The sequence below is a fragment of the Mustela nivalis genome, assembly GCF_964662115.1.
Source record: "Mustela nivalis genome assembly, chromosome: 7".
Lineage (NCBI taxonomy): Eukaryota > Metazoa > Chordata > Mammalia > Carnivora > Mustelidae > Mustela > Mustela nivalis.
This window is the reverse complement of record NC_139026.1, coordinates 141,063,597-141,083,331: the sequence shown is the minus strand read 5'-3', so window position 1 is coordinate 141,083,331 and position 19,735 is coordinate 141,063,597. Positions and strand designations below refer to the sequence as shown.

The window sequence follows — 19,735 nt, the reverse complement described above, 5'->3', positions numbered from 1 at the left end:
AAAAACGGATCTCTTGGTTTCTCTTTTTAAGAGAAGTGACCTTTCGGCTCAGTGTTTCTTAATTTTTTCCAGCGTGACTCTCGGTTTCAGACACACGCCCTTCAGCAGGTCTTCGTGTCCTGCCCAGCTGCCTGCCCAGTTCTCTAGGGCAGTAGCTGCTTAGTTATCAAAGAGGAGGGGGAAACACCAGCTTTGCTCAGAACACCACGGAGTTTCTTTTTCCCCTTTCGCTAAACCTCTCCTGCTTTCATCGAAACAGAAGGATTTCGTTTCCAGAAACTTTGCACTTTGGCCCTTGTCTTTCTGACTCTGTTTCCCTGTCTAGTTTCCCACTTGGGTCCGATCTTCGGGTTGCTCTGACTCTGAGAGGAGCAGAAATCAGCAAAAACCAAAGGAAGCACATCCATCTGACCCTGACTTGTTCTCACAGCCCAGGGCCTACCTCTGGCTTGGCTGTTTGGATAACCTCCGGGTGGCAGATCCACCCCCACAGCTCAAGTTTGAACTCCAGAACAAATATTTGTCCTGTTTTTGAACAAAGTCTGAGGGCTTTCTTCTTTTTTTCTTCTTTTAAAACACGAACCCTTCTGCTGTTCCTTTGAACCGGGTTCAGCGAGGAGCAGAGTTCTGCCGGGACCCCGCACGGGGAGCTTGGCAAAGCCACTGGGCAAAATGAATCGACTCATGTGCTTTCTCTTCTGCGTCTTTGTTTCTGGAACACAGGGCTTTGAGATCCCCACCAGTGGACTTCCAGAAGTAAGTACTCCCGGAAAACTTGCTGTGGACCTCTACACAGGCTCAGCGGATAGCCTGTGGCTATTGCTGTTCGAGGACCTTGTACTGTGGGGAAAGGAAATTTATGGTAAAATTCACTCAAGCAGGAGTGTTCATTGTTCTAATTACTGCAACATGTATTTACCATTTAAAGCATTAATGGGTTTTGCATGAGAATTCAGTCAGATTCTATGGACTGGCCCACAGTGCGACATTTCTGGAACACAGCTGCCTACTCCTTACCTAAACAATGAGGATAATTGATCAAACCCAAGGGGGGGTTAGGGGAATTAAATGACGTATGTAAACTGCCCAGCACAATGCAAGCACTAGAAAGCACTTAATAATTATTAGCTGTGACAAGGACGACACATTGTTATCACTCTTACGCGAAGAGTCTAAGAAAAGTCGTTATCAAAGCACCATTGTCTCTCCTACCTATGTGAGCAGTAAGTCCTGTCATCAGGACACTTTCAAGATTGCTGTTAAGGAGGAGAGATGGCCAGTGGGCTGGCACGGTGCAGGGATTCTTTCCAGGGAGCCCAAGGTTTACACTTAGGGCCCTTGGCCATCCCCCACATAAGGAAAGTCTTGGACGGACTTCTTTTGGAAGTCATGCCAAAGCTATTTCGATGCCAGAAAAAGAACGTGTGTTATGGGAACATCCTAGGAAGTGCAGAGACTTTGTAATCTTTGCAGAGTGGCTTACCCACTGAAATGCCAAAGAACAGGATGGCATATTTGCAGGAAAGGAAAAAACAAAATCACTCGGTCTGCTTAGACATGATCTTATTTTCCAACACCTTAAGAATCGCCAGAGTGTGTTGGAAATCTCACCGGCGGAATGGAGGATCGAAGCCAAGACACCCAAACGTGTTGGTGCTTTTTCAGTCACTTCTTACTGGTATTCCTTTCCCAGCAGCATTTTTTCTACAACATTTTTTAACTGGAGGAGACCTATGGGTACATTTATCTTGGTCTTGCTGATGCCGAGGTCTATCCAGTAGACCAGTCTACCAGACACCCTACTGATTGATCCCTGGGTTACTGTGACCCTGGCCTCTGAGTCCTGTCATCTTCCAGCTAACTAAGAAGTGCATTCCTTCATCCAACAAATTTGAAGAGACTACCTTCCATGCACTCACCTCTGAGACATAGCTAGCAAATATAAATACATTAAAGAAATCACTGTAATTAAAAAAAAAAAAAGGATTTCCCAAAGGTATAGGAAACAAGATAGAAAAACAGAGTGAATGCCCTTATGCCTGTCCCTACCCGCCTCCTTTCCTCTAGATCTTTTTTGTTAATAGAAATTTTAAAAACCTACTTTCGTTTTTAAGTTTGCAGAATACGAAGATCTTGTGGAACTGGCCCCAGGCAAGTTTCAGTTTGTGCCAGAGAACCGGAGGCATCAGGTACAACAAGCCTTAGTCCCCAAGGGGGAAATAAAAGAAAGAGATCGTGAAAGAGATCATGAGGAGGGGAAGGATTAAGATGCTTTCTGCTAGATTTTCTTGGAGCTTCTTTTTTTTTTTTTTTTTTTAAATCAGAATGGGTCACCTTAGTTCCTTAAAGGATGGATGGCTATGTGTTTTCTTCAAATTCTCTGATGGTGGGATGAGTTCACTGTCTTATCAGGAAGGATTTCCTCTTCAGCGGGCATTGCTGCTCTCAGTGGTGGCAGATGCTGCCCACTGAGCCCACATCCTCCTCCCAACACCCCCCCCACCCCGACAGTCACTACTGCCCTGGGGAGAGGCTCAGAGAGCAGAGAGACGGGCCAGGTTCCAGGCTGCGTCCTGAAGTCATTCCACAGCAGGGATGCAGCCCCTAATTCTTGGGGGCCAGTTCTCCAGGAGGCCAGGAAGGGTGTGGCTTCTCCCCCCATGGAGCCCACGTGCTGAGAAAGGGGGTGTTTATGGAAGCAACACTAAGCCGACCTATGACTTCTTTTGTTTGGATGAGAATTTTGGACTTTCTGAAAGTCCTGGTTTCTTGTAGACCAATAATACAAAAACCTAATGGGCAGGCTCTCGTGTCATCTAGTCATAAGAGAGAAAGCTTCATCATTGTGAATTACTTTCAAAAAGTTCAAAAGAAGTCAACTGTTGACCTCACGAGGTCACATAAGACTCCCTAAAACCTCAATTCACTCCAAGTCATGTCAGGCTAGCTAGCCTTGTATCCAGCACCTGACTTACTCTGGTAAAGTCCCACAGACGTTAGATGTTCACCCACTTGGAAACCCAACTCAGCCTTCCATGCTCAGAGGACAGTCCTTTGCGTGGATAATTCCCTAGCAGAGCAGTGAAAGTGCAGGATTTTCCACACGCCTGCCCTGTGCCAGTGCAGGGCCACCCCAAAGAGAAAATGCCTCGAAATCCCTACCCTCATGTAGCTCAATCCAATGGAGGAGACAGACGGGCTTCCCCGCTGTCTTGCTTGGAAGGAAGAGCTTAGCTGCCGTGAAAAGTTAATAAGAGAAGCTTCCTTAGTTTGGGGGTGGGTGTAAGAGAGCTTGACAGAGAAAATCCCCCTAAACTAAGATCTGAAGGATGACTTCTGGGGTGAGGGAACAAATGTACTATGGACCTTGGAAATGGCAGGTCCAGAGCCCTGTGGTAGCCTGGGGCATCTCGATTATTATTCAGCTAAATAAGAAAATCAGTCAAACCTGAGAAAGGGGAGATAGGCCACTCAGCATGCGTTCCGTTGAATATTTTCATTTAAAAGAACATGTTCCAGTATTATCTCAAAGAATGGTGTGCTCGCAAAGTGGCTGAAAAATATATTCAAAGAAACACACCAGTGGGAAAATAGTTTTCAAGAATATTTGGCATTTATGTCTCAGCTCCAGTGAATGAATTGTAGCTCAGTGTTGAAGGGGGAAAAAAATTTTTTTTGGACTGAGAGGAAGCAGTTTTTGTCCCCTGGGTAATAAGTAATACACTTTTGAAAAATGATTGTCTACCTTCCTTCCACAGAGAAGTGTTTCCGGAGAATCGGGAGAAACGCTGGTGAGTTTACTTTGGTTTTGTTAAAAATTGATGACCGAATGATTTTCCTGTTACCTATTCTCAGGAGATCAATACGGCTGCCTCTTTGTCTCTAGCCCTGAGAGCATTTACCTGACTTTCGAAACACCCTCTTGCCCAATTCTGTTTGGAAGTGTGGCTAAAATTCGGCATGAAAGAGTAGATGGTATATACTTAGGAGAGATGTCACCAGGAACTGAAAAATGTCCTTTCTTTCTGTCCTCTCAAGTTTTGCCGAAAAACCTAGGTTTCACCCAAGGGTACATATTCATTCCAATATAGCTATTTTAATTTGGAATATGACACCCAGAGGATTTGGGGGGAGGGGTAGACAGGGTGGAAAAGGAGTTTCTGAACATGAAACAGTCCAATTCCCTTAGATGTTCAAAGAAGTCCTCCCTGCATGAAGAAAACACAAAAGGAAGTGCTTTCCTTTGGCTTCCTGCTCTCAATAGAAACCGCGAGAAGCACGCATTTAAGGGGTAAAAAAGCCAAGTAACTCAGGCTGGACTTTGGTCTTAGTTTGAGGTGAGCTGGCTGTTATGGGGTTGAAAGGCTTACGCTTGGCTGACAGAGTTTTGGGGATGACGCCTAGTATTGAAATAAGCAAATCCTTTTGGAGAAGAAAGCAAGACCCGATGGGTCACCTCTGCCATCGCCCGGAAGGACGCTGGGGTGCTCAGGCGTCCCCGGAAAGATGAGCGCTTCCAGTACCTCGCCTCGCGGCGCAGTGAGGGCCTGCAGGTGGTTGGGCCAGAGCCGCCTTAAATCAGGACAGAAAGATTCGCAAAGGAGGGCCCGAGAGCTGGACCAGTCACGGCATCGACAAGATACTTTGCCTTCACGTTCCAGTTTTTGCGCCCTCCCGTCAGTGTGTCCGACTGTGTTCTAACTGGGGGACGGAGAAGAGAATGGGGAGGAGATGGCACCATAACAGATTAGATGGAAGAAGGCAGGTGCGCCTGGGTGGCCCGGTCGGTTCAGTGTCCGCCTTCGGCTCAGGTCATGATCCCGGGGTCCTGGGATCCGCCCCTGCGTTGGGCTCCCTGCTCAGCAGGGAGCCTACATCTCCCTCTCCCTCTGTGGCTCCCTTGTTTATGCCCTGTCTCTCTCATTCTATCAAAGAAATAAATAAAATTATTTAAAAAAAAAAAAAAGGTGGAGGAAGGAAGAGAGCAATATGGGGACGACATGCGTCTTTCCACCCCGTTGTACCCTGGGCTTGGCCCCCTCTGGAGATACAGCCAAGGTCCCCTAAAGCCCTACTATCCTTATCCTTTCTTCTGGCTTAGGGTCCTGCCTTTGAAGTTATTTCCTGAACTTTCTCAATCCAATCTTGTGTCCCACAACCATTTCCTACTGGTATTTGCATGTGAGACTCAGAGCTGAAGGGCATCTCAAGCTATTTCAAAACAAAGGCAGGCTTCTGCCTGGGAGGGAGGGTTCCAAGTTAGGAGAATGTTGTGTCTTTTTGTTGTTTTTTGGGTTTTTTTTTTTTTAAAGATTTTATTTATTTATCAGAGAGAGAGAGGGGGAGAGAGCAAGCACAGGCAGACAGAATGGCAGGCAGAGGCAGAGGGAGAAGCAGGCTCCCTGCCGAACAAGGAGCCCGATGTGGGACTCGATCCCAGGACGCTGGGATCATGACCTGAGCCGAAGGCAGCTGCTTAACCCACTGAGCCACCCAGGCATCCCCCAAGTTAGGAGAATGTTTAATACTATCCGAGTTATATGCTCGCCAGTGCCTGAGAATTATTCATAATAAGATGTAATGCTCTCATAACAAAATATGTGGTGGAATTATGGGGAAGTTTGCTCTGAGACCCCCGTGCTTTCTTGCCAATTACAGGAAGAGGCTGATCAAGTGACTCTTTATAGCTATAAAGTGCAGTCCACTATTACTTCTCGTATGGCCAGCACCGTCATCCAGACCAAAGTGGTGAACAACTCCCCAGAGCCTCAGAACGCGGTGTTTGACGTTCAGATTCCCAAAGGGGCCTTCATCTCCAACTTTTCCATGTGAGTAACCCCTATGTAGACTAGAAACTGGATATGCTCTACTCATAGACTCCAACCCCCTCACCGTTCGAATGTTCCTTAATGGCCAACTGCTCCACTGGTTCTCAGAGCTGTGGACCCACTGGAGGTCAAGAGTTGTCATGGGCTGGATCCCCATGATTTGTGTCTGTTCAAAATATCAGAATTTGGGAATGATTTGCTTCTGGTGTCTAATAAATTATAGCACCCAAGCTGTCTCTCTGGTAACAACACTTACTTGCATTTTAATCTGCTTTCTTGTGGGGGAGGGAGTGTGGGGGGCAGGGAGAAATACATGAATTTGTCGTGGCTTATGGGAAACCATATAGGGAGTGCAGAGCTGTTCCGTGTCACCCGTCATACGCTTCTCTATGGGGAAAAAAAAAACATGAGAACCACTGATTAAATCCAATCATCTGTCCAGTGATTGAATTCCTCTGTTACACCGAGGACAAGTGCCTTATCCAGGCTTGACTTGAATATCTCCTTAATGATGAACTCACTCCTTTCCAGAGAAATCCACTCAATGATTGACAGGTCTGTTAGAATTATTTCTCATACTTCACTGAAATCTGTTCCGTTTCTACCCAGTGACTCTGGTTCCACTCACAAAAAAAAATTTTTTTTCTAATTCTCTGCAAAATACATACTGAAGTGTTCGAGGATGAAATGGTATGCTGTCTGAGATTGGCTTCAGAATAATCAAGAAGGAGAAGACGGGGTAGAGGGGAAATGAGACAGGCTGAGTACTCATAATGGTGTGGTTCGGGCATGGCTTCATGGAGGTTTCTTCTATTATTCTATTTTTTTGTCTGAATATTTCCATAATTAAAAATATTTTTCAGCCACTCCAGTGCTTTTTAAAAAGTGAGGCCACTTATCTTGTCCCGCTCGGTGGCTTTATGCATCAAAGCTAAACACCCTATGTTCTTCCAAATATTTGGATGGCTTTCTACCCCCGACCATTTACACAGCCATCACCAGAGTGTGCTCTGTCTGGCCGTGCCCTGTCCATGTTACCTAGAACAGAGCACAAGGCTCTGCATATAGCCTGGCTATTTTTTTTTTTTTTTTACTAAGACATTCGATTGAGTTACTTCTCATCTGTTTTGGTCTTTCATCCACCAAGGTAACCGGCGATAACTGTGAATAGATTCTAAAAACGTCTTCCTCTGAAAACTACAGAACACATTAACTATATTTTCTAAACAAGACCAAGTAGGTGGGAAAAGGGCATTAGGTGACTTTGAGTTGGTATCCTTTAATTGGCTTAGAAATTTGTTTTTCAAAAAAATTTTAGGCAGTCTGTTCTAAAAAAGAAAATGTAGAAAGAAGAGATTCTATGTAGTGGCATTAGATGACACTGTGTCTGAAAAAGTATATTTAGAACTGTTATAATGCATTTTAATTTTGAAGCCACATAACCAGAATTTACTCTAGATGCCGCTTCTTCCTGCTTTCCTTTATTCTTTTCTTCTTCTCCATCTCATGTCATAGAAGGTTTGAGGTGACATAAGATAGAATTACAACAGGTATATTTATGTTGGTCTCCCTTAACTCTGGGCTGAATTGATAAGACCAGAGAAGGTAGCCAACTTGATCATCGCAATTTCCTATGAATGGCACAACATATTTCTTCTATTCAAAATATTTCTTCTGCTCTTTTGTTTATCAAGATTCCAAATATTCTCCCATTGAAGACAATTTCCTTTTATTTCAAAGACTCCTTGGTCTTTGCACCTGAGTATGGGTGATGGGAATAGTACGGACCTAGACATGTGGGGTCTACTTCTAGCTCCATCTCTGACCAACTGTGTGACCTTGAGCAAGTCACCATCTCCTAGCGCTGACTTCTCATCGAAAGAGGTGGCCTTCAAGTGAGCCTCACCAGGCGTAGCTCTGGCACTTGGGACAGGAAATTAGCCCCCGCACTGCAGAACGTCTAGCATTCTTCACATGGTGAGAGATCCTGTCCATTTGAAGGCCATGGGGTCCATTTTACTTCTGAAATTCTGTAATTTGATGGCTCTGGCCCATCATTACTTAGATGACCATCACTTAAAATCAGGTAGGTAGAGTGGAGTTGCAAAGGGAAGTCAGAGGTCCCTAAGGGAGATGTTAGAGGATAAACACAAATTTGCAGAGGGATCCCCAGCACCTCCTTCCGTCTTCCCTCACTCTTTTCCACCCTTGCTGGAGAGTATGAGCCCCTGGGATATTAGAATCATCTCCTAAGAAACGTGAGCTAGATAACTGGTGATTTATCTGTCACCTCTCCTCGCCATATTTGTCATTCACGAGGGTTACCCAAAAAGAACAACGCTTAATCTGAAGGGTAAAACTCAAAAATGAGGAACAATTTTAAACACAAGCAACAGAGCCTGAGGGGGAAGCTTGTAGGACGGGTGCCTGTCTCTCAAAGGACACTCTCAGATAGAGGGGTTCCAGACGAGGAGGTGGGCAGATGTCCCTCGTCTCATTTCTTCTAGGTTCACAATGATAGTTACCGGCATTCACTAAACCCATCTGGTTGGGTTGTTTGTTCGTTTGTTGGTTGAAACTACTGCTTGGGAAAATTCAACAACTCAGGGGCCTCCTGTCATTTTTTTAGGACTGTGGACGGCACGACATTCACTAGTTCCATTAAGGAGAAGACTGTGGGTCGCGCGCTCTACGCCCAGGCCAGAGCCAAAGGCAAGACGGCGGGGCTGGTGAGGTAAGGGCTGAGCCAGCGCGGGTCAAAGTCTCAGCCACTAGCTGCACCCGTGCAATTCCCAATCCCAAAACAGCCTCGTTTGATAATCTGCCATTTCCTCTTTAAAACCAAACACCTCAAGCGATGTACACAGTGAACCTTATAAGTAACGTATTTAAACAGGGGCTTACGCTGGAAATACATATTCCACTTGATGGGATCTTAAATTGCTCCTTCCTGAAGAGAGTCAAAGATGCAAAGAATCTAAAGGTTGAGCCTTCAATGCAGCGGAGGAAATGGGGGCTGTCCCTGGAATGATCAGTTTGGGTTTGAGCCCCGCCCCCACGCCTAGGTGGCCAAGTTGTCTTGAGCCGGTTACTAGTAATCTCGTAGCCTCATTTGTTATCGTCTGGAAAACGAGCGTGTTGCTATCCATCCTGCAGAGCTGTCGTGTCAGAAATGACACGTGTCAAGGTCCCGGTGTGGAATAGGGATCCGTCCCTGGTAGCTTCTTGCAGACAACACTCAGGTCTCTAAGACGCTCTGGAGGAAAAAGATCAGGCAGGACAGGAGACCCAACTGTTGGTAGAATTAAGGTTCCCTAGAAGTTTCAGTGATCTCGATCGTACCTCCTCTTCATGTTTGTAAACCCCTGAGCAGCCCCGATGGCCCACAAAAGCCTGGGTGCCCGGGTGCCCTCTGCATGGATGCGGGGTCTTGCCCTCCGTCGTGCACGTGCTGACTCATGCTGGGGGGTTAAACCTCTAGGAGCAGGGCTCTGGATATGGAAAACTTCAAAACCGAAGTAAACGTCCCCCCTGGAGCGAAGGTGCAATTTGAACTCCACTACCAGGAAGTGAAGTGGAGGAGGCTGGGATCCTACGAACACAGGCTCCACCTGCAGCCCGGGCGCCTGGCCAGACACTTGGAGGTGAGCCGGGACTCGCAGGGCGCGCAGTGACCCCATCCACTGATGGCTCCCGGCCCCGATTTCCACCTGCTGCTGCTCTCCGCTCTTTGTGGCGTCGGGTGCGTGCAAGCCAGCGACACGGTGATGGGTTTGGAGTCCACCAGGATGCCTCCTGACCGACTCCAGTGTGGGCTCAGCTTCTGATTTCCTAGCTTTGCTGCCACAGCTGATTACAGCCTGGGTGGCTTAAGACTATGGAAATTCATTTTCTCACAGTTTTGGAGGACCAAAGTCTGAAATCCAGGTGTTAGCAGGGTCTTACTTGTGAAGGCTCAGGAGAGAATCTGTTCCTCGCTTCTCCTGGTATCTAGCCGCCACTGGCTCTCCTTGACCCATGGTCTCCTAGCTACGGCACTGCAGTCTTGGCCTCAGTGGCCACACCATGTTCCCAATCTGCCTCTCCATCTGACAGATAGGAAGGTGAGACCCCCAGGCAGGGGCTACTCTAGGAGATAATTGATCATGGTGACATTTTCATTCCAATTTGAAAAGGCACTTATCAGGCCGATGGAACCCACCTTCTATCCCATGACCGCTGTGTGGCATCAGCTCGCTCTCAGGGTACATGCCCCTGTGTAATTCTTCAGTGCCCCTGCTGGCACATCTGGGGCGTTGGTGAAAATTAGGAAATGATGCCCTTGTCCTGACAAATGCAGCCCTGTGTCACGGCCCATGACTTGGCAGTGGGTTACAGGCCGGATCTCAGTGCCCTCTTGCAGCTCTGGATGGAGGCTCTGCACAGCTCAACGTGGCTGTGTTTCTGGGAGTGTTGATGAATGTGTGCCGTTCTCTTGCTCAATTCTTTTTTATTTTTTTAAGAATTTATTTATTTATTTATTTGAGACAGAGTTAGCAAGAGAAAGTATGAGTGGGGGTGGGGAGAGAAGGAGAAGCAGACTCCCCACTGAGCAGGGAGCCCGATGCAGGACTCAGACCCAGGGGTCTGGGATCATGATCTGAGCCGAAGGCAGATGCTTAACTGACTGAGCCACCCAGGCACCCCTCTCTTGCTCAATTCCATGAATCCCATGGTAAATAGATGTGATTGGCATCTTGCCTACAATGATGCAGGTGCTGAGGTTGTCAGTAATGGGATTTAGCTGCTGAGTTAATAATATGAGAATAGTTCTAGAATATTTTCTAGAATATTTCTAGAATAGTATCTAGAATATAGGTCATTCATTCCTCCCTACAAGTTATAAAGTAGATCTTATTAGCCCTGAATTATAGATATATGTAAATAACCTGCTGATGGACACAGAGCTAAGAAACAATTAAGATTTGAGACTAGACTGTATGCTATTAGTCCAAGAATTTGAGTTTGAGTCCATGAAGATAATTATTTTTTAATTGTTTTTTTATAATTTTTTATTTTTATATTAGCATATAATGTATGATTAGCCCTGGGGGTACAGGTCTGTGAATCACCAGGTTTACACACTTCACAGCACTCACCATAGCACATGCTGTCCCCAGTGTCCATCACCCAACCACCCTCTCCCTACCCCCCACCCCCCCAGCAACTCTCAGATTGTTTTGTGAGACTAAGAGTCTCTTATGGTTTGTCTCCCTTCCAATCCCATCTTGTTTCATGTATTCCTTTCCTACCCCCCAAACCCCTCATACCAGCTTCCTCATACCAGGGAGATCATATGATAATTATCTTTCTCTGATTGACTTATTTCGCTAAGCATAATACCCTCTAGTTCCATCCATGTTGTCACATATGGCAAGATTTCATTTCTTTTGATGGCTGCATAATATTCCATTGTGTATATATACCACATCTTCTTTACCCACTCATCTGTTGATAGACATCTAGGTTCTTTCCATAGTTTGGCTATTGTAGATATTGATGCTATAAACATTTGGGTGCATGTGCCCCTTTAGATCACTACATCCATATCTTTAGGGTAAATACCCAGTAGTGCAATTGCTGGGTCATAGGGTGGCTCTATTTTCAACTTTTTGAGGAACCTCCATGCTGTTTTCCAGAGTGGTTGCACCAGCTTGCATTCCCACCAATAGTGTAGGAGGGTTCCCCTTTCTCCGCATCCTCGCCAGGAGAAGATAATTATTTTTAACACACATGCTACATAGCACATAAATCTTTCTTATATTTCTGAAATTTTTGTTCATCCTTAAATTTCCCATGCTCTTAGGAATTCATTGTTTTTATTTTTTTAAGATTTTTTTAAAATTTGGGACGCCTGGGTGGCTCAGTTGGTTAAGCAGCTGCCTTCGGCTCAGGTCATGATCCCAGCGTCCTGGGATCGAGTCCCACATCGGGCTCCTTGCTCCGCAGGGTGCCTGCTTCTCCCTCTGACTCTGCCTGCCACGCTGCCTGTGCTCATTCTCGCTCTTTCTCTCTCTCTGACAAATGAATAAATAAAATCTTTAAAAAAAAAAAAAGATTTTTTAAAAATTTATTTGACAGAGAGAGACATAGCAAGAGCAGGAACACAAGACAAGCAGGGGGAGTGAGAGTGAGAAGCAGGCTCCCCACTGAGCAGAGAGCCCGATGTGGGGCTCGATCCCAGGACCCTGAGATCATGACCTGAGCCGGAGGCAGATGCTTAATGACTGAGCCACCCAAGCACCCCAGGAATTCCTTGTTTTTAAAAGAAGACAGAGTCTTCATTTATTAGCAAGGATGTTGGACAAAGTGGCAAGTTTCCCAAGTTCCAGTCCAGAATTAACACTCACAGCTGTGGGCTCTGGGTGAACCTGTTTCCTGGCCTTCAGAGTCTCATCTGTGAAAGAAGGTTGGACTGGGTGATTCCTAAGGTACTTCCCAGCCCTAACGTCTATGAAATATATTTCTAAAGAGATTTGATCTTATCCAGAGATAAGGGGAAATCAGAATATTAGACCTTCTCCTTGTGTTTATTTCACAAAAGCTTTTTAATCACCATCAGAAGGGCCACCCAACTGGAAATACATTTCCCTTACAGGAATCACAGAGAACATTTCTCTTAACCCCCACCGTTACCTTCTTGATGTATCAAATCTTGGAAAAATATTTTATTCCAACCCCCAAAGCTGGTTTCTTGCAGAAATGCCAACAAATATGGCGAGTGACTCAAGGCCTCCATGGACTGCTCCCAACCAGTCAATGAACCAGCTATGGGACCTTGTGTACACATCCCCAAAGCATAGTGTTTTACCAGATTTGGGGGCCATGTCTGCATCAAATTGAGCTCAGGACTGCTAATAGCTTCTGTGACACTAGGGAAAAAGTCCTCTTTCCATTTTTATGCTCTTAAGGAGAGACTGAACTTTGTCCTGAGTAGCCTACTTGTTTGTAGGTAGAACCTTATGGAAGAATGAATACAATGTACCCAGTTTGCTGCAACTCCCTGGCTTTTCTCCCTTTCCCCCAGGAGCTACTCAATCAACTACCCAAAATGCCTGGGTCAGACTGTCCTGGGATATCTAATCTACTTGATTCTCTGTAGATTTAGTTCTTACCAAGATGGAGAACCTGGAGCTAATGGGAATCTTGGAGGCAAATTAAGCTCACATCTTATTCTGGAATTTGTAATAACCAAGAAAGAAAGTATTAGCTCTGTTTAGACAAATGTCCATGATTTTATGAAAGCAGATTGAAAAAAAAAAATGGAAGGACATCTGGGTGGCTCAGTTGGTTAAGCATCCGATTCTTGATCTCAGCTCAGGACTTGAACTCAGAGTCGTGAGTTCAAGCCCTGTGCTGGACTCCATGCTGGACATGGAGCCTACTTTAAAAAAGTAAAAATCAGAGAAAAATTTGGTGTGATTCCAAAGCCAGGGACTTTCAAAGGAGAGAGAACTCATCAGTGTTATAAATAATCCTAAATGAGGAAGAGGTAGTAAGGAAACCAGTGTGCACAGGGCTCCGTCTGATGGCCCCCCATTTAAGTGAGTGTGTGCCAAAGCTGGGAAATCTCATGACAAAACAAGTATGATATTGTGGCCTGGAACTAGAGGATAGTGTGGCAAAGTCAACTGAAAAGACAGAGCATAAGCTATTGAAAGTCAGGAAGCAGGGGAGAAAGTATGAGGAGCTTGGGCCCTGGGTTTGAAGCCTGGCTCAGCCACTTCCAAGCCAGGTTACTCTGAGTCTGTTTCTTCATCCATAAAATAAGCAATAGCAAATAAAACATATAATAAGAGCATCAGTAAGAGTTAAATGAGTTTGTACATGTGAAGTGCTTATCAGAGAACTTAGAGTCCAAAGCCATGACTATAAATCCCAAAGGGATTTATTTCCTCCTGCTTTGCTCTGTTCAATGCACATAGACAGAAAAGGAAGGAAAAGGCCCTGGTCCTTGGTGGACAGACCCAGAGACTAAGGATAGAATCATTTCACAGTGGCTTTCCTTCTTTTGTTTTCTTTGACAACATGAATATTCTTATAAACAACAATGATAGAATAAGATAAAGATGACAAATGAAACCTAGAGGAATGAAGCAAGAGAAGGGGAGCCCTGGGTTGCCCAAGGGGTCTTCAGCCCCTGTGGATGGATGAATGAGATCCCACGACAGTTAAGGAAGGTGCAGAGGTGATCAGGGAACCGTGCTCGGTCAACTCTGGGAAAGCCTGGAGATGAGAACCACAGAGGATGTAGTCATGGTACTTTGTGCTCACAAAAAGCCTTGAAAGATATCTTGATGTTTTGAGTAATTTTCTCTCCCATCTCTAGGTAGATGTGTGGGTTATTGAACCTCAGGGAATAAAATTTCTCCATGTTCCTGACACGTTTGATGGCCATTTCGATGGTGTTCCAGTCATATCTAAAGGACGCCAGAAGGTATCGTAAGTGTTGCATGTTGCTAGAACTCTTAAGTGGTCACTAGCTCCGGGGCTCTTTGCTTGTCCTGGGCTCTGGGGAACAAAAAAAAGCAGTCAGGTGGTGAACTTTGTGAAGGAACAGAGATCCTTGAGCAAAATCTATCATTTCCTTGCATTTGGACCAGTGACCGTCCCTTTTGGGCCCCCATTCCCCTCAAGTCATTTGCTTGACTATTGTTAAAAGACAGTTTCCACATAACATGTGGCGGATTTTCATGAGTCCCAGCAAGAGATGTTCAGCTTAATTCTCTTTGCTTCCTGACCAATGATTATCAGCAGCAGAAGGGTCAAACTCCTCTAGAAGCCCTTTCACAAATTCTTGCGCTGGTTGCCATCTCTCTCATGGGGGAAGGAAGAAGTTCTTTGAGTGTCTTGAGAAGTTCTCCGATCTGGGCAGCAGCACCCCTTCACATGCCCGGCCATCGTCCCTTGCATTGGGAATGGGACTTCTGGTGTTGCCTGGGTGTGGGCTGACCATCAAGCCACGGGCAAGACCTCTCCACCTGTGTGCACAGGAAGTTGTCAGCCCCCCGTCTCAGGAGGGAGAGTGCGGAGACTGGGCTCTGATGTCCCTGTTCTTTCCAGGCACATGTGTCCTTCAAGCCCTCTGTGGCACAGCAAAGAAAATGCCCCAGCTGCCCTGAGACTGCGGTGGACGGAGAGCTGGTGGTGATGTATGACGTAAACAGAGAAGAGAAAGCCGGGGAACTCGAGGTGGGTGAAAACAATCTTGAGGAGAATCGCCATGCTGAGGCCGGCCAAACAAAGGGTTCTTGTGAAACAAACTCCCTGGCTTTGGGGTGGCTCTGAGCTGCCGAGGTGGTTACAGAGAAGGGACTAAAATCCCACTTTCCTAAGTGTTACTAAGCCTCATCCTTCCATGCCAAGAAAACCAAATGGAGGGTCATTGAGAGTTCCATGTCCTTGTCCCAGAAGGGTCCTTCTAGGCCTTATATGAAGTACAGTAAGAACATCACAAAATGGGAGTTTGGGGTAACCTATGTAGGCCCTTCGCTGTTAAATTGTCAAAGAAAGTAGAGAGGTTATGGGCCTGGGTGGACGAAACAAGCAAGAGAAAGATCTGGGCTGGTGGCAAATGCCAGGGCCAGCATTCACTGTGAGATTTCTTGTTTCTGTCCCCCTCTTGGCGTGTCTTAGGTGTATGTCTGTGTTTCCCTTGTGCTGAGGTAAGAGCCCTTGGAGGGTATCCAAAAGTCCGTGCTTCTGTCCAGGACAGGGGGGTAGAGAAGTGTCCACAGCTACACATTCACTGGGTGGGCATTGTACTGTCCTGCAAGAAGTGACCAAAGGACAGCGGAAAGAGAATGAGGGGAGCCAGGCGTTAGAGTCTAGAGCAGAAGTAAAGACGGCGATCCCGAATCTAGCCGGAGCGGCCCTGTAATAGCTTCGAGAACTATCTAAACTTTCTAGAGGGCTGATAAAGGTCCTTCGTGATCTGTCCTGCTAACTCTCCACTCTAACTCCTTGAATTCTTGAATTCTATAGCCCTTGTTGCCCTGAACCACTTACAGAACCCCTAGTGTGCCATATTTTCTCACCCTGCTCTGGAACACCCACTCCTACCTGCACCTGCCAACTCTGCCCCAGGCCCACGCTGGCAGACCAACTCCAAACTCACGCACAAGCCCAGTGTACATTCCGTTTCTGAGGAAAGGAGCCCCCCATCAGAGCCAGATACACGTGCACTGGGCCTTCTCAGTGTCCTTTGTTTCTCGTGATCACAACATGTAACAACCTGCTGCGGTCTCTTTACTCATCTGGATCCTGGGTGGGCCTGTGAGCCCTGTGAGGGCAGAAACTCTGCCTGATTGGCTGTTGGCTAGCAGGATGCCTGGAAGACAGGCTCTCCATGGAGACTGGGTTGATGGATGGGAGCAAAGAGAAATGCCTGAGGAGTGCAACTACCCAGAAGGCTTGGCTTCCTAGGAGAGGGGTCAGAGAAAGCAGGAAGGATGAGAGATGTAGATGGACACGGAGCTTCCCTTTAGGACCAGCGGGTCTCCTGCTCCTTGCGGCTTGTCTCTTCTCTCCTAGTCCCTAGAGCCCCATCTTCCTGCATGCTAAACCGTGTGTTCTGTTTTCCAGGTATTTAATGGATATTTTGTCCACTTCTTTGCTCCGGAAAACCTGGACCCAATTCCCAAAAACATCCTCTTTGTCATTGATGTCAGTGGCTCGATGTGGGGAATAAAAATGAAACAAGTAAGTACCTCCTTGGTGGTAGGTAGGGGTGCTCAGGGCTCCCCACCATCTTCGATCCTCTCCGAACATAGCAGACATTCAGCATGCCTTCCCCCGGGTCTCATCGAGGTCAGCTCGGGCTGACTCACCGCCCTGAAAAATGTCATCTCCCTTCCTTCTCCCTGGGATCACTCTTCTGCTTCATAGTCTCATTCTTCCATCTCTTTTACTTTACCCCCTTGCACTGTGCATGAGCGACTTTGAAATCTCTTCCGATTATACCACAGTTCCTTGAGGGTGGCCATCCCATCTCATGTCTTCCAGGTTGGAGTTCAATAGAGGTTAATCCAGGATTAAATGGTGTAGGTGTCTTTCTACAGAACAAATGAAGACATTTCTTATTTTATCCATCAACCCATCCATCCAACCAATTTGAACAATGAACTAACCAATCAACCATCTATCCATCCATTCATTCATTGACTAATCATTGCTGACCACCCAAGTGTTCATCATGTTCTAGGGTCTAAAAGAAGGACAAGACATTAAACTACAATGCCAGGTTCCCCAACAGTGGCACTGCTGACGTTTGGGACTAGAAGATTCTTTGTTGTAGGGGCTGATCTGTGTGTGGTGGGACATTCAGCAGCATTCCCAGCCTTGACCTATTGGCTGCCTCTAGCACACACCCCGTTAGTCATGACGATCAAAAATAACTTCAGATATTACCAGATGTCCCCTGGGGGTAGAGTTGCCCTCCCTTGAGAATCTCTGCTCTAATACAGCCATGTATTCATTCTTTCCTTCCTTCTTTTGTGCATGTAACAAATATATATTAAGCGCCCACTGTGCATCAGGTACACAGCTCATCAGTTAAAAAAAAATTGACCAAAAGCATTAAAAAAAACCCATCCTTCCCCAAAGGAAGCTTATAGAGTTTACATTCTATGAGAAGATGGGGACAGAGAATAAACAATAAACATAATCAGTCATTTAAAAGTATCTTTGGGGTGCCTGAATGGCTTGGTCAGTTAAGCATCCAACTCTTGGTTTTAGCTCAAGTCATGATCTCAGGGTCGGGAGATCGAGTCCCACGTCCGGCTCCCCGCTTAGCACAGAGTCTACTTGTCCCTCTGCCTCTGCTCCTTTCCCTTCTCTCTCTCTCTAAAATAAATAAATAAAGTCTTTACAAAAAATAAAAAATGAAGGTATCTTCAATTGTGGTATTATAAGAAATGTTTTCAGGGTTTTTTGTTGGTTTGTTTTTAGAAGAGCATATTAGGAATCAGGAATGCCAGCTGCAGGAGATGGAATTAAGATTTTAGACAGGTTTGCTGTCTAAGTAGGTGCTTCTTCTGTTGAGAAGGGCTTGAGGAACCCCTTAGAAGGTGTGAGGGAAGGCATGCAGCTCTCTGGAGCAGACCTCTGTAGGCAGCAGGGACAGCCAGGTCAATAGCTCTGAGTCAGAGTGTGCCAGGCATGTTCCAGGAGCAGAGAGCAGCCCAGTAGGGAGGGAAAAAGAAGGGACCAGACGGATAACGTGAAGCCTCTTGGGGCACTATGAGAACCTTGGCTGTAACTTGGAGAGAAATGGAGAGCTGCTGGGTGGTTTGGGGGAAGGAATGACATGATCTGACAGTCTGTAAAGCCCATCTCCGGCCGCTGTGTTGAGAAGAGCCTGGCATGCAGGTGAGGGTGGAAACAGGGAGGTCAGGAAAGCAGCTCTTGCAGTCATCCAGGCAGGGGACGATGGCGGCATGGACCAGAGTGGCGGTAATGGGTGTAGCAAGAAGCGACAGGATTCTGGACTCTAACTGGAAGATCAAATAAACAGCATTTCCTAAAGCTGTGAGATGGGAGAAGAAAATAAGACCCTAAGATGCTCCGAGCTCTCAGCCTGAGCAGTCGGAAGGAGGGGTGAAGGTTGCCATCAGTGAGTTGGAAAAGATGGGCAGAATGAGACTTCGTGGGGGATATTGGGGGCTCGGTCTCGGACATGTGAAGTTTGAGATGCCTATCTCACCGAGGTCAGTGAGGCCATTGACTATGCAAGTCTGGGATTCCAAAGTGAGATATCGAGATGTACGATTAGGACCCACCAGTTTGTGGAAGGTATTTATAGTGATGAGACTACTAAGAACACCAAGGAGCAAGTGTGGTCAGAGAAGAAGACCATGACTGAACCCTAGGATGCTGAGCGAGAATCCAGGGAGGAGAGGAGGAACCAGCAAAGAAGGAAGAGTGAGAAAAGGCAACCAGTTGAGAGGGAGAGAAAACCCAAGAGAGTCCGAGATTCTGGAAGATACTGAGGAAGATTTTTTAAGGGGGAGGTGTGACCTGTTGGTTCAGATACTGTTCATAGATTGAGTCTGATAAGAATAGAGAATAGTCCATTGGATTTGACAACATTAAAGGCACTGTGACCTCAACAAGAGCAATTTTAAGAAGTCCTGATGGTGAAAACTTGAACAGAACAGATGTGAAAGAGAATAGGAAGAGAAGATTTGCAGATGGTATGTTTGGGCCAACCTTTCAAAGAATTCTATTGCAGAGGAAGACTGAGAGATAGGTGTGAGTACAAATGAGGTTTTTATTTCTTATTTATTCATTCATTTATTTTTTTTAATTTTTCTTTTTATTTATTTGTCAAGAGAGAGAGAGAGAGAGAGAGAGCGCACCAGCAGGGGGAGTGGCAGACAGAGGGAGAGGGACAAGCAGGCTCTCTGCTGAGCAGAAAGCCTGACTTGGGACTCAGTTCCCAGACCCTGGGATCATGTCCTAAGCCGAAGGCAGACACTTAATGGACTGAGCCACCCAGGTGCTGCACAAGTGAGATTTTTAAAGGGGTGAGAAATAACAGCATGTTTTTATATTTATAGAAATGCACCAATAGAAGAGGGAAATTTTGAACGTAGGAGATGCAGGGGCCAGCCGCTAGAGCCATGTCCTCGAGGAGATGAGAAAGAATGAAAGCTAGTGCACCAGTGAACGGATGTGTCTCGGATAGAAATACTGCTAGTTCTCCTAGGCTACCAGACAGAAAACTGAGAGGCTGTGGATGTTTTCTTCTGATTGCTTTAATATCTCAGTGCAGTTGGAATCCAGGTTGTGAGCTGAGACAGGAAATGGGAGGTGTTGGTAGTTTGAAAAGACAGGAGATGAGAAACAGTAATTTTAGAGAAGGTGAG

At 46.1% G+C, this 19,735-nt stretch overlaps 1 protein-coding gene across 1 annotated transcript in view; it reads left to right on the top strand.

Moving 5' to 3' along the window:
• Positions 1 to 234: 234 nt before the first annotated feature.
• The window catches only part of ITIH2 (inter-alpha-trypsin inhibitor heavy chain 2), a 38,079-nt gene continuing 18,578 nt past the window's right edge, over positions 235 to 19,735 (top strand). The window contains exons 1-9 of the mRNA XM_082740944.1: positions 235 to 756; positions 2,115 to 2,189; positions 3,759 to 3,791; positions 5,659 to 5,828; positions 8,458 to 8,562; positions 9,310 to 9,472; positions 14,197 to 14,304; positions 14,931 to 15,059; positions 16,452 to 16,568. Coding sequence (XP_082597070.1) covers positions 673 to 756; positions 2,115 to 2,189; positions 3,759 to 3,791; positions 5,659 to 5,828; positions 8,458 to 8,562; positions 9,310 to 9,472; positions 14,197 to 14,304; positions 14,931 to 15,059; positions 16,452 to 16,568 — 984 coding nt within the window. The 5' untranslated portion in view covers positions 235 to 672. The remainder of the gene's footprint in view (positions 757 to 2,114; positions 2,190 to 3,758; positions 3,792 to 5,658; positions 5,829 to 8,457; positions 8,563 to 9,309; positions 9,473 to 14,196; positions 14,305 to 14,930; positions 15,060 to 16,451; positions 16,569 to 19,735) is intronic.